Consider the following 13,645-nt stretch of genomic DNA (forward strand, 5'->3'; position numbering starts at 1 on the left):
CTCTGTATGCTCTCATCTTCACTCACAGTGCAACTGCTGACCTTTCTGACTCTGTATGTTCTTCAGGAGGACCAAAGCAGCAGGTTCTCTCTTCCTCCCTGTTTTCTCTGAACTATGATGTCCATAGCCTTTGTTGCTGCTGCTTGGTTTCTTGAAGTTTTTGACACTGGAACTACAGGGTGGCCAGAAGGAAACACATGGCTGCAGGGAGGAAGGATAAACTTGTGGTTTACACTGGGAATCAGGACTAACACAGTCATGGACTAACAGTCATGTGACCTTGGCCAAGTCCCAGCCCCTCTGGTGCCTCAATGTCCTCATGTGTACATGACAGTTGAGGATCCTGACCTGGCTGGGCAAAACTGTAATGGGCTGGGAGATAGGGTGACCAGATGTCCCAATTTTATAGGGACAGTCCCAATTTTTGAGTCTTTTTCTTATATAGGCTCCTATTACCCCCTACTCCCATCCCAATTTTTCACATTTGCTGTTTGGTCACCCTACTGGGAGATCATAGAGTAGGGAAATGCTGCTCAGGGCAAGGAATGATTATTATTAAGCTAAACAGGCAGTGCTTGAGTTCTGGAACCAGCTCCTTGTGAATGTGAGTCCGGGTGGGTATCCCAAGGGGTTCTCCTTGATCATAGGGGTAAGGGCAAATCATTGGAGGGCCCCAGAAGGAATGCAAAAATCACAAACACAATGGACAGAACCTCTGAAATTCTCCAAGGGAACCTGAAAACCATTGGCCCCTAAGATCAAGGGGGGGAAATTATTACAACTGTTTCTAACATGTTCATAGGTGTTGAGAAGGTAACAAATAACAAGAGCTATTCCCTGAGGTGGCTCTGAAATTTCAGCTCTGTACTATAATGCAAATAGAGCAGGCAACTGGAGCTAGGACTTCTGGGTTCTGTTCCCATTTCTGCTACCGTCTCATTGTGTTGACTCTGGACAGGTCAAGTACTCTTCTCAGTGCCTTGCTTTTCCCATTTATACTATGGAGATCCTGCCAACACCCAGCAGTGCTAGGAGGGGGCACCCTCAATTAGCATCTTTAAAGTGCTTGAAGTACCTCAGAGAAAAGGCCTCCTCTTACAGGAACAAAGTACTCCCATTCGTACAACACAGACAAGGTACATTGACCTACTCTTGCTGTTCCAGCCCTAAAGTTTCCCTCCCTCCCCCTTCCTATTTATGGCCACCTGATACTCATCACCCACTGATCTACACACCTGCAGATAGTTGGCCTCACATCAGTACTGCAGCTATTAACCCTTTATATTCCAGTCGCATTCAGTGCAACTGCTGGAGGTCCCTTGGGTGTCATGGAGATTTGGGGCTGCTCTATGCTGATGGGAGAGAGCTCTCCTATTGACATAATAAAACCACCTCCACAAGTGACAGTAGCTATATCAGCAGGAGAAGCTCTCCCACCTGGAAGAGCCCAAGCACCAGCTTGTACTGTCTAGTAGCCAAGCCAAACACCACTGGTTACCCTCTCCGTATAGCTATGGTCACCACTCTCTCACCAGGGACAACATGGCAAATTATTTGAGGGAACATATCTCAGAGATGGGCTGGATCCAAACCCCAAGCTGCAGAGAAAATGCAGCTCTTGCATCTGGATGTTCTATGAACATGACCTGGCCTCTGGCACTTTGGAAGAGGCCCCAAACTATAAGGAGAGAAGAGATGGTTTGTCTTGGGTGTGCATGGGGAATTGATAGGGACCAGGCCACTGTGAGGGTGAGTGTGTGTGGGGTTGGGGGAGGATTAAATTAAACCACGCTCAACATCTGAATTGCATAGTTTACACCACAGATTAGGTGAGGAGCCAGGTGTATGTGATACAATTACAAGGAACAAAAGGAGTGAATGAAGCAACAAGTGTATCCTTCACTTTTCTGTGGCAGTTTGGAAAAGATACACAATACACGCACATCTACTTCTTCTTTAGCAGGACCTTTTATGCTGATGTTGTTACTTTATGGGACTCCCTTGATAATTTGGTTATGCTGATCCCTCCTAGCAAATAACATTTCCAATGTATTCACCAGAACCAGTTCCCACCTCTGTCCACTGGCCTCTGCTGGCACACAGCACCATTGCATCACATGACCAGTTAGGGAGATTTAAAAAAAATATTATCCAAACTCCATGTCAAAGAGACATTAGAAAGGGTCCCCATGTGCCCAATGAGAGTGTAATTCTGCACTAGTGAAGCTAGATTGTAATTTTACATCTCCTGCTCTTGTAGTGCTGCCCTGGAGGACCAAGAACAACCCTACAACAGCAAACAGGATGCAGAGCCCAGGAGCAACCCTACAATAAACAGGGTACAAAGACTCTCCTCACTCTGTAGTGACCCCATTCGGTGATGATAGGATCTGACGGAAATTAGTGTGTTAGGCACAGATTCTCAAAAGTTCCAGAATTTCAATTAGAGTTAGGTACCTTTGAAGATGTAGAGGTATGTATAAATATCAAGCATTATTATTCCTCGCTCACCCTCCTCAATTCAGTGCTGGTGCTGCCCATTGGGGCCCCTAAGCAGGAATATTTTTGCCCCTGCCCACACAACACATACTAATAATTAACAGGGGGCCCCCCTTGAGTTGCTTGGCACCCTAAGCAATTGCTTGGTCTGCTTATGCTTTGCCCTGTTCACCTAGAAAGACATTTGTAGCAAAGTGAGGCCAATAGGAGAATCTTCTACACATTGATGTGTACCACAGCTCTTGCCTAGCTCAGGCACGGAGCAGAGCAGCAAAGTGAACAGGACAAGAGCCTGCTCAATCTGCTGGTGGGCTGGCAGCAAAATGAGGTTACAACAGGGGTTGGCAACCTTTCAGAAGTGGTGTGCCGAGTCTCCATTTATTCACTCTAATTTAAGGTTTTGCGTGCCAGTAATACATTTTAACATTTTTAGAAGGTCTCTTTCTATAGGTCTATAATATATAACTAAACTATTGTTGTATGTAAAGTAAATAAGGTTTTTAAAATGTTTAAGAAACTTCATTTAAAATTTAAATGCAGAGCCCCCCGGACCGGTGGCCAGGACCCGGGCAGTGAGTGCCACTGAAAATTAGCTCATGTGCCGCCTTTGGCACGCGTGCCATAGGTTGCCTACCCCTGGGTTACAAGGAAGTCTGTTGAGTTTATCTTAGAGCTCTGGAGAGAGGGGCAAGGGCAGAGGGGGAAGCTAAGCAGCAAGTTGTTGGCAGGGAAGGAGCTGGATTAAGAATAAGAGACTGGGAGGGAAATGGAAAGGAGAAGAAATTGGGACTGAAGAGGAGAAAAAAAGAACAAGAGGTGGGAGAAGAAGAGAAGAAATTAAACCGTCCAAAAAGGAGGAGAGGCAGAGCTTTTCTGTGTCTGCTAAACTAACTAACCTCAAAGTCCCTATATGTCCTCCAAAAAGTATTTGAGTTCTCAGACCATAAAGGCCACAAACCTATGGATGATCCTATATTATGGACAGTTGCAAATCTCTTCCTTTACACTTGTTTTTCCAGAAACGTTAGGATAAAGCTCTGCTAACCTCACTAAGGAGCTGAGCATTTATCAAGAATTTAGATTAAAAGGACAGACAAAAAAAAAAAAAAGCCCCTCAGGTGATAGCTCTTTTATTCTCAAGTAGATTGCTTGCTTCATTGATACTAATCATCCAGTCCCTAGAAAGGTCTTTAATGGGTATTTAAAAGTGTGAAACAGAGGCCTTTAATTCACCTGGTCAAATCTCTTCCATGGTCTCTCTTTTTAATATAAAGTGAGTTCAAATCACATGTAGCAGAACTGGAGAGTTAAAAGTTAGCAGTGGTTAACTCTCTCTGACTTGCTCTGTAGCCTCCTTCCAACATTCAGGGTATGCAGCAGTTGTGGGTTATTTTGCAGATTATAAGAAAATGTATTTGAATTTTCAAAACAAAACATTTTGGGAAAGCCTGCATCTGAAATGTGGCCTTGAGGACTGGGATATGGAGGAGAAGCTCAAGCTAACCACCACCACTGATCAGTTTCCTCAAGGTAAGGAGTTCTGAGAGGCTTGGGTTCTGGATGCTTTGGTTATGTGTATGTTCTTGGCTGTGAAATTTCCAGGTGAAAAGATGACTCTCTGATGGCTGGAGATAGAAATCTGAACTAGCATGGAAATTCATTTAAAAACCATATCTTGTCTTGCTATCAAAGAGTTTAAATACTGCTAAATTAAAATTTTCTTTTCTATGAACTTCAAAATGTATACAAATTTAGGAGAACCTGGAGATTAAACTGTAAATAACTGACAGGTACTCTGATATTGGGCGGGGGAGATCCTAAAGAGAGCTGGTAAGACTGGCTCAATTAAATAAAAATCTCCAGAGAGCAATCCAGAAAACATATTGGCATGTGATAGAACTAGCAGCACTGACTGGGCTAGAGCAGATGCCAGTGCTGGATACATGTGATTGTTCATGATTCTAGTTCAACATTGTGGAACTATCACAGGAGATGTTTTGATAAAAGATAGTAGATAATGTTTTCACCCCTCAGCTCACAGAGCTGAGAAGCGATTATAGTTTAAACAGGAATAATTTGGGAGAAGCTCAATGGCCTGAGTTATGCAGGAGGTGAGACTAGATGATGACAGTGCCCCCTCTGGCCTTTGACTCTATGAATGGGGGAAAAAAAAACCTTTCTAGTATGTCCTGTCTAGTTCATGTTCAGCTCCACCATTGTTGCTATGATTTGTTGCTTTGGCCAGTCTAATTCTAAATCTCTCTAGTAATGTGCCAGTCTCAAAGAATTCTTATGAATCTTTAGTACATAGATTGTAGGGCTTTGGACTATACTAGGGGAAATGCTGGGACTGGCATCTCCCTAAAAACATTATAGTCACAATCTTAGGCTCTAGGCCTGGAATCTGACCCTTAAGCCCACGTGGGTCCCTATTCTGCTGGGGTCCAACTGCAGGATGAGGGTTTTGATGTCTGCAGCCCAGTGGTTCTCAACCAGGGGCACCCCTGGGGATACATAGAGATCTTCCAGGAGGTACATCAACTCATTTGGCTATTTCCCTAGTTTTACAACAGGCTATAGGGTTGCCAACTTTCTAATCGCACAAAACTGAACAACCTTGCCCTGCCCATTCTCCGAGGCCCTACCTCGCTCTCTCCATTCCCCCTCTGCTCTGTCACTCGCTGTCCCCCACCCTCACTCACTCATTTTCACCGGGCTAGGGAGGGTCCCTTTTTGACCAGCTGTTTTGGTTTAAGCACTAATGAAGTCAGTACAAACTAAAATTTCATACAATGACTTGTTTATACTGCTCTATATACTATACACTGAAATTAAGTACAATTATGTGGTAAAAATGAGAAAGTAAGCAATTGTTCAGTAATAGTGTACTGTGACACTCTTGTATTCTCATGTCTGATTTTGTAAGCAAGTCATTTTTAATTGAGATGAAAGCTGGGGGGGGGGGTATGCAAGACAAATCAAACTTCTGAAAGGGGTACAGTAGTCTGGAAAGGTTGAGAGCAACCTGTGTAGCCCAAACTGGGTGACCCATCATGATACAGAAAAGGGCCTTTTTCCCAACCCAAATTAGACTGAGGATGTGTCTCAAAGCCCTGATGCTCAGAAGAGAGAGGGGGTGGAGAAGAGGAGGGAGATGGATGTCAGTGCTGTCAATTCACCACATTGTCTCTAAACTTCCATTTCCCCCCAGCTGCAGATGAAAAACTGAACCATCACATGCTGAAGTGGCAGTGTGAGCGACAGGTGCGCAGGAATTCGCTCCCCAAGGAACTGTCTGAGACCCTCCCGTCCACACAGCCTGGTGGTGAGCCATGAGCAGGGTACTGTCCTGGGGGAAAGGGATAGTGCCATAAGCAGATGTGTAGGTAAAGGGGCATTCATTCATCTGGTTACAGAGAGATGGACCAGCAATGGAGAGCACATCTGGATCTGATCTTCTCCAAGGATCAGAGGTGCTTAGGTCAGCTCTGAGGGGAGTATTATGTACTCCTTTATCCATTGGCTGCTGCCAGACCAGTAGCTCGGTGATTCCCGGGTAGTGGGGCTGCAGGCAACTCTGGTGCTGCTGGCAGGGGAAGGGAGAACATAAGAAAGGCCGTACCAGGTCAGACCAAAGGTTCATCTAGCCCAGTATCCTGTCTACCGACAGTGGCCAATCCCAGGTGCCCCAGAGGGAGTGAACCTAACCGGCAATGATCAAGTGATCTCTCTCCTGCCATTCATCTCCACCCTCTGACAGACAGAGGCTAGGGACACCATTCCTTACCCATCCTGGCTAATAGCCATTAATGGACTTAACCTCTATGGATTTATCCAGTTCTCTTTTAAACTCTGTTATAGTCCTAGCCTTCACAACCTCCTCAGGTAAGGAGTTCCACAAGTTGACTGTGCGCTGCGTGAAGAAGAACTTCCTTGTATTTGTTTTAAACCTGCTGCCTATTAATTTCATTTGGTGACCCCTAGTTCTTGTATTATGGGAATAAGTAAATAACTTTTCCTTATCCACTTTCTCCACATCACTCATGATTTTATATACCTCTATCATATCCCCCCTTAGTCTCCTCTTTTCCAAGCTAAAGAGTCCTAGTCTCTTTAATCTCTCCTCATATGGGACCCGTTCCAAACCCTTAATCATTTTAGTTGCCCTTTTCTGAACCTTTTCTAGTGCCAATATATCTTTTTTGAGATGAGACCATATCTGTACGCAGTATTCCAGATGAGGGCGTACCATCGATTTATATAAGGGCAATAATATATTCTCAGTCTTATTTGCTATCCCCTTTTTAATGATGCCTAACATCCTGTTTGCTTTTTTGACTGCCTCTGCACACTGCGTGGACATTTTCGGAGAACTATCCAAGATTACTCCAAGATCTTTTTCCTGACTTGTAGCTAAATTGGCCCCCATCAGATTGTATGTATAGTTGGGTTATTTTTTCCAATGTGCATTACTTTACATTTATCCACATTAAATTTCATTTGCCATTTTGTTGCCCAATCACTTAGTTTGTGAGATCTTTTTGAAGTTCTTCACAGTCTGCTTTGGACTTAACTATCTTGAGCAGTTTAGTATTGTCTGCAAACTTTGCCACCTCACTCTTTACCCGTTTCTCCAGATCACTTATGAATAAGTTGAATAGGATCGGTCCGAGGACTGACCCTTGGGAAACACCACTAGTTACCCCTCTCCATTCTGAGAATTTACCATTAATTCCTACCCTTTGTTCCCGGTCTTCTAACCAGTTCTCAATCCATGAAAGGACCTTCCCTTTTATCCCATGGCAGCTTAATTTACATAAGAGCCTTTGGTGAGGGACCTTATCAAAGGCTTTCTGGAAATCTAAGTACATTATGTCCACTGAATCCCCCTTGTCCACATGTTTGTTGACCCCTTCAAAGAATTCTAATAGATTAGTAAGACATGATTTCCCTTTACAGAAACCATGTTGACTATTGCTCAACAGTTTGTTTTTCTATGTGTCGGACAATTTTATTCCGACAGGAGGTTAAAACTCACAGGGTGAGCAAGGGACAAGGCCTGGTGGTGTGAGGGATCACAGAACAGGAGGGGGGAAAAATCCATTTTCCGTAAGATATGGAGATGAATGCTGGTTGGGGGGGGGGGGACTGACAGCATAGAGTTTTAGGGCTAGGAGAGCCCTGAGATTTTGGATCTACTTCCTATTTAGCCTTAGCCCAGCCCTGTTCCCAGGAGGCAGGAGTCCTGTCTGTTGCAGAGGCCCTTAGATGGTGTTAGAGTGATTTGGCTTCTTCTCTGTCAGCAGAATCTTATGTGCAGCCCCATCTGTGGATGTGGGTGAACCCCAATCTGGTTTGCCCCATTGTCAGCTGTCCCAGTGTGGACATGCCAGGACCCAGTAGCCCAGCATTTTCAGTAGCTGCTGCTGCTCCAGGGTTTTCTTCTCCAAGCTCTTCCTTGAATTACTCCAACCTTGACTGTTCTGAGGAGGATCTGCTGTCATCATCCAGTGAGGCAGAGAAGGTATGTGGCAGAGGGGAAGCTGTGTGGACAGTATCAGAGGGGTAGCCGTGTTGGTCTGGATCTCTAAAAAGCAATAGAGTCCTGTGGCACCTTTAAGACTAACAGATGTATTGGAGCATAAGCTTTCGTGGGTGAATGCCCACTTTGTCGGATGCATGTAATGGAAGTTTCCAGGGGCAGGTATAAATATGCTGGCAAGAATCAGTCTGGAGATAATGAGGTTAGTTCTCGTTATCTCCAGACTGATTCTTGCCAGCATATTTATACCTGCCCCTGGAAACTTCCATTACATGCATCCGACAAAGTGGGCATTCACCCACGAAAGCTTATGCTCCAATACATCTGTTAGTCTTAAAGGTGCCACAGGACTCTGTGTGGACAGTGTTGGGCATTACATGCTTGGACTTGCTTGGTCTCTGTGATTCATGCATCCCAAGATAGCACTAAACTTGCTCATGCCCTGTTTTATGAGCAGCAGAAGTGAATGCATAGATTCAGCCCAAATTATGGCTGGTAGAAGGTACAAGATGCTGGACTGGAAACTGGAGTCCTTCCTATCCACAGAACAGGGATAGCCCAGGTAGCCGTATGTACCTCAGGCCTGACGTAGGGAGGAGCTCGTTTACCATAGCCCATTCAGTATGTGACCCTTCTGCTGAAACAGATAGAAATGGGTCAGTTACATCATTTGTGATGGGGACACATCACCACTGGGAACTGGACTGAGGCCCAAACTCATTACACACTGGCTGCTGATGTGCATCTTCCCACACGCATCATGTCTACTCACTGACTCCCTAACCCATCTCTTCCACCCCTCTTGTCCCTAGTTCGAGGATGAAGATGCCTCATCGGTGGACATCTCACTCCCTCAGAAAATGGAGACTCCCAAATCTAAGGCTGTTCTGGCACTCCGGAAACCAAAGGTCCCCAGATCTCAGAGCAAGAGGCTCAAGTACATCCTGCAGGCGAGCACCAAAATCAAAGGGGGATGGCCCCGGCCCCCCCTTAATTACTGCATCCTCATCACCCTGGCCCTGCGTAACAGTGCAGAAGGCAGCCTGACTGTGCAGCAGATCTACCAATTCACACGGTACCCACAGCCCTCCTAACTCCCCCATGCTGGGATAGGGGGAGTTTAAAGGGGCATGGGTATATGTCCTAGCTTTTACTAGGGGAGGAAGTATGGCTAGGGCAGGGGACTGGAAGTCAGGACTCCTGGGTTCTATTCTTAGCTCTACTACTGACTCACCATGAGACACTGGGCAAGTCACTTCCCTTCTGCTCCCATTAGAGAGGACATGGATTTTTATTTAAATGCCCAAGTTCAGAAGCATTCAGACTTGGAGTTTTAGTTCTGGCCTGTTGCCACTTAACATGACTCTGTTCAATTGGTCCAGCCAAACCTAATGGTACAGGGGCTTGGGAAGAATCTCATCTTCTTACATCCATGTATGTTCCACAAATGATCAGGTGCACTCTGGTTGTGACAAGAAACATTGACCTCATGACTAGAGTGGCCAGTGTAGCCAATTCTGTGCTCTAGGCTTGTCCTGCTTGTGAACCCAGCTCTGTGCCCTTTTTCTCTCTCTGCAGGCAGCACTTTCCCTTTTTCCAGACAGCCCCAGATGGCTGGAAAAACACCATTCGTCACAATCTGTGCTTCAGTAGCAGCTTTGAAAAAACCTCCCACTTTGTGTGCAACGAGGGCAACCGCAAGTCACGCCTGTGGAAGCTGACACCAGAAGGGTGCAGAAAGTTCCAGGAAGAGGTACGGGCTCTATCTGAGGAGGCCCTCGACTTAGTGAGACAGAGCTTGAGCAAACCAGGTACATACCAAGAGACAGCAGCCCCCGCTGAGGCTTTGGAGCTAGGATGAGTGATGCTGGAAAGCGGGGTCTCCCAAGACTTGTTGTGAGGTTACACTAGTAAGAGAACTGTAGAGGTAATAAGTGTGTGGACAGACCAGGGGAAGGAGAAAATACAGAGGGCTAGACTGGATGGCTGAAGAAGATGGAACTTGTAAAGGCTCCACCCTAGAAGAAAGGGTGGCTCTGTGCCTCATTGAGCTGTAACCTAGGCCAGAGGAGAAAAGGGGGGGGGGGGAGGGGGAAAGAGATCCATCAAGCCCAGTATCCAGTCCTCTGGCAGTGGCCAATGGCAGGTGCCCCAAAGGGAATGAACAGACAGGTTATCCTCAAGTGATCCATGCCCTGTCCCCCAATCCCAGCTTTTGGCAAAAGAGGCCAGGGACATCATTCCTGCCCATCCTGGCTAATAGCCATTTGATGGACCTATCTTCTGTGAATCTATCTAGCTCCCTTTTTAAGATAAGTACTTGAGAGAAATTCAACTATGAGCAGGGTTATTCTCCTGGCTGCTTAAGAAATTTATCCTCTAGCTGATACTGAACACCACATTTGGCCAATGAAAATTAGAATGGAAGTATTACATTTTTGGAACAAGCTCTCATTGGTAGCGGAGTGATCCTGAGAGCAGGACACTGATAGCAATGGTGGTGGAATGCTGATTTAACCCTTTGAGGCTGCAGAGCCAGAGCCTGGATCATGGCCCAGGCTCAGCCATCAAACTACTTTCTCTTTCTCTCGTTGCAGAACAGATGCAATCTTTGTTCAGTCTCTGATCCCTGCTGCCTCTGAGATAAGGACCACATGGCTCCCAAGCAGGCTTATTTCCTCCCCTTCTACTACAGTCAGCTTCTAGGCAATTGCAGAAGGGAGCCCTAGAAGTGAATGGAAACTCTAGGGACTCAGACCACTAATCAGAGGGAGCTGGGTCAGACCTGCCTTGCCTCCCTGCCCCCCCAATGGCTTGCTCTGGGCAGGCTTGGTCTCCTACATACTTCAGGAGGGAGTCTTAGCTAAAGGATTTTTACTGGAGAGTATGGGGTAGTAGGAAAATCTGGTCCTCTTGATTTCTAACTTTTCCCCCTTTCATCAGTTTGAGTAACTATCCCATCCATGAGCCAGTGGCTGCCAATGGTCAGAGTTGGTTTTGTTTGAGGGAAGATTACAGGAAGCTTTAGCATAATCTGGGGAATCTGCAGGCCTTTACTCGAACAGCAATTTCTCAGCTGCTTCTGTGCAAAATGTTCCCTTCCCCTGTACATAAAGACTGGGGAAAAGTCAATTGAATTTTTGTATCTTTTAAATTCCTTATTCTCATTCTGCACTTAATGTTGTGTAAAGTATGCTGAAGGTAAAAGGCACTCAGGGCTGCTGAACTATTTAAAAAACAAAACCATGAAGCAGACAATAAGATCTAGAGCAGAGTTTAGACATTCCCCTGCAGCCACTTAAAGATCCTAAAGACAGTCATTTTATTTTGCTGAAGTTCCAGCTGACTAGCCCCTTTTTTTAAAGATATGCACACAAAACAAGACCACACCACAACAAACAAAAGTGCTCTTCAATGCCAGTGCTAGGAGACACAAAGATGACACTAAATGGAGTGGGAGGGGATAAGGTGAAAACTGGGTGGTTGTTCTCCTGCCTCTTGATAACCAAGTTCTGCCTCTATTTAAACAGATCTTATCTTACATAGGGACCAATGATGTGACCTGAGCAAAAAAGCTCTAGGAAGTGAGGGGAAAGGGAGTTTGTCCCTTGTTTAGCTATTTAATGCCAAAGCCTAATGAACGCTGGGGAGAAATTGTCTTTGCTAAAGTCTCTCCCCCTGCTCAACAAGGTGATAGCTCTAACACAGATCGCTTGCCACATAGCTTACTTTCAGCAGGGACCAGACATTCCATTCCTGGTATTTTTAAAGCTTTAACAAAAAAAAAAAACTTTACTGCTTTATAATGAAGGCTTTTTTTAAAATTAAACTAAACACCTCTGGCAGCTCTGATTCTTTATGCTTATTTAACATAAAACTGCTGCTTCCTCAAACCAGGGCAGAAGGGATCATAAAACCCCAGCCCTCTGCCATATATCCAGTCTACATAGTGGTACTGCCTAGAAACAGCTGGTGCTAAATGCCTGCACTAAGAAAGGCAGAAAGCAAACAAGACAGGAAGAAGACTGGGTTAGTTTGATCTCAGCTGTTAATAACACAGCAGGAACTATTTTTTAAAGTCAGACAGCAGCCACTTAAATGAGAGAAAACATCACTTATTTGAAGATTTCATTTACAGCATTTTAATAAATGGTTCAGAGTCCAACAGGTGCCTAAGTTGTTTACCTCTAATACCTACTAATAGGCTAACATCAGATGCTACCCCTATTTGTAACATGCTAAAATTTGTAGAAAGTGTGATTAAACTATATAAATAAATTTGGTGCGAGAGATAGGGAGAGGTACTGCACAGAGCTTGCTTTTTAGTGAGGTTTAAGGTATCAGTTACATAGGAGGCCTTACTCCTAAGACACTTGCACTTCCTAGTGCCCCACAGATGAAATCCTTTCCAATAGAAGCACTTCCACGGTAGGCTTAATCCCCTTCATGTACAATCTGACGATGATTTCTGTTCTCCTACTGCCACCACTCATCTTTTAGGAGGCTAGGGAGCACTTAACTGCCATTTACTAGAGAGGATCATGACTTCAGTCCCCACTGAGCACATGACCACAAAGGTGAACTGTTGTTAGTCTAGTATAGGTCCCTCTTATTCCCTGCTGTAGGGTCTTGCAAGCAAGATGTTTACTGGTACAGCTGAAACATTAACAAGTGACTGTTTCAACAGTCAAGCAGCCCTCACAAACTAGAGAGAGGAATATGAGCAATTCACACTCATGCCACAAGGGAGAGCACTCACACTGTCACACTAGTCAGCAGGAAGCTGATTTTCAGTTGATTGAGCCCTAAGAATGAGCCTGACCAATGTTCTAGAACAGCAGGACCTTGAAAGCCCATTCAAAGTAACGTTTTGCCTCTTAAATTAGAGTTGCAGGCACACTTAGCAAACAGTCACTACAGGAGGGGTGGTTTCTACTCTAGTCAGATGCAGAGGGAGCTGTTGCACATATTCCTGATTAATGGTAGTCAGCAAAGATCCATCCAAGAGAGAGAGCAGAAGTCAGGGGAGGGTATGTTGAGAAGCTCTTCCCTTCCTTTAGCACCCTTCTCTCACAAAAATGCTTGCTTAGCAGAAAGTGGCTAATGTTACTTTGAGTGCCAGCAGGTAGAGATTGATCCTCTTTCCCATGGGGAAAACTTAGAATTTACTATTAAAATAAGCCAATATACTATCTATTCCTATATCCTACCTCCAGCAGGAGCCAAGGAAGGCAAACCCCCCTATTCTGATCATGCCGCTAGTAATTGTACAATGCTTTACCTGGGGTGGTGGTTAGAGACTACTTCATGTCCTTGGCAGTGACTATATTTGCTGATGCTAGAGGTTTGATTTGTTTAGCTAGTCATGTCATTGCAGGTCTAGATTGGATCTAGTGCCTGACAACCTCATAAGCAACTACCCTTCAAGAGGTAGAGCAAGGACCTGTTGGCTAAGCACAGGACTAAATATCTGGCCACTTGGGTTCTATTTCTAGCTCTGCCAGAGACTTCATGTGTGATGTCAGACAAGTCACTTTTACTCCAGCTTACAGATAAGGCACAGAGGTGACTGTTCTCTTATGCCAGAGGTGAAAGACTTTACAT

General features: G+C 45.0%; 1 protein-coding gene across 5 annotated transcripts; it reads left to right on the forward strand.

Moving 5' to 3' along the window:
• The first annotated feature begins 3,702 nt into the window (after positions 1-3,702).
• On the forward strand, positions 3,703-13,028 carry FOXR1 (forkhead box R1). Of its 5 annotated transcripts, none has more exons than XM_065569226.1 (6): positions 3,703-4,029; positions 5,711-5,824; positions 7,803-8,023; positions 8,854-9,116; positions 9,620-9,794; positions 10,644-13,028. In XM_065569226.1, exons 1-6 carry the CDS (start codon positions 3,909-3,911, stop codon positions 10,665-10,667), a joined length of 918 nt encoding a protein of 305 aa, XP_065425298.1. In that variant the 5' UTR covers positions 3,703-3,908; the 3' UTR covers positions 10,668-13,028. The 5 variants fall into 5 exon arrangements, with proteins under 5 accessions (XP_065425298.1, XP_065425294.1, XP_065425297.1 ...); XM_065569222.1 differs by having other exon boundaries at positions 9,620-9,852; positions 10,644-13,027; XM_065569225.1 differs by having other exon boundaries at positions 3,704-4,029; positions 10,639-13,026.
• Positions 13,029-13,645: the final 617 nt, after the last annotated feature.

The sequence above is a fragment of the Chrysemys picta genome, chromosome 16 (genome assembly GCF_011386835.1).
Source record: "Chrysemys picta bellii isolate R12L10 chromosome 16, ASM1138683v2, whole genome shotgun sequence".
NCBI classification, from domain to species: Eukaryota; Metazoa; Chordata; order Testudines; family Emydidae; genus Chrysemys; species Chrysemys picta.

Bases quoted from the DNA above. Each gene is read 5' to 3' on its own strand.
- FOXR1 (XM_065569222.1), top strand. From the start codon at position 3,909: ATGTATTTGAATTTTCAAAACAAAACATTTTGGGAAAGCCTGCATCTG. The intron at 4,030-5,710 runs GTAAGGAGTTCT...ATTTCCCCCCAG, and splicing joins CACTGATCAGTTTCCTCAAG to CTGCAGATGAAAAACTGAAC. The intron at 9,117-9,619 runs GTACCCACAGCC...CTCTCTCTGCAG, and splicing joins CAGATCTACCAATTCACACG to GCAGCACTTTCCCTTTTTCC.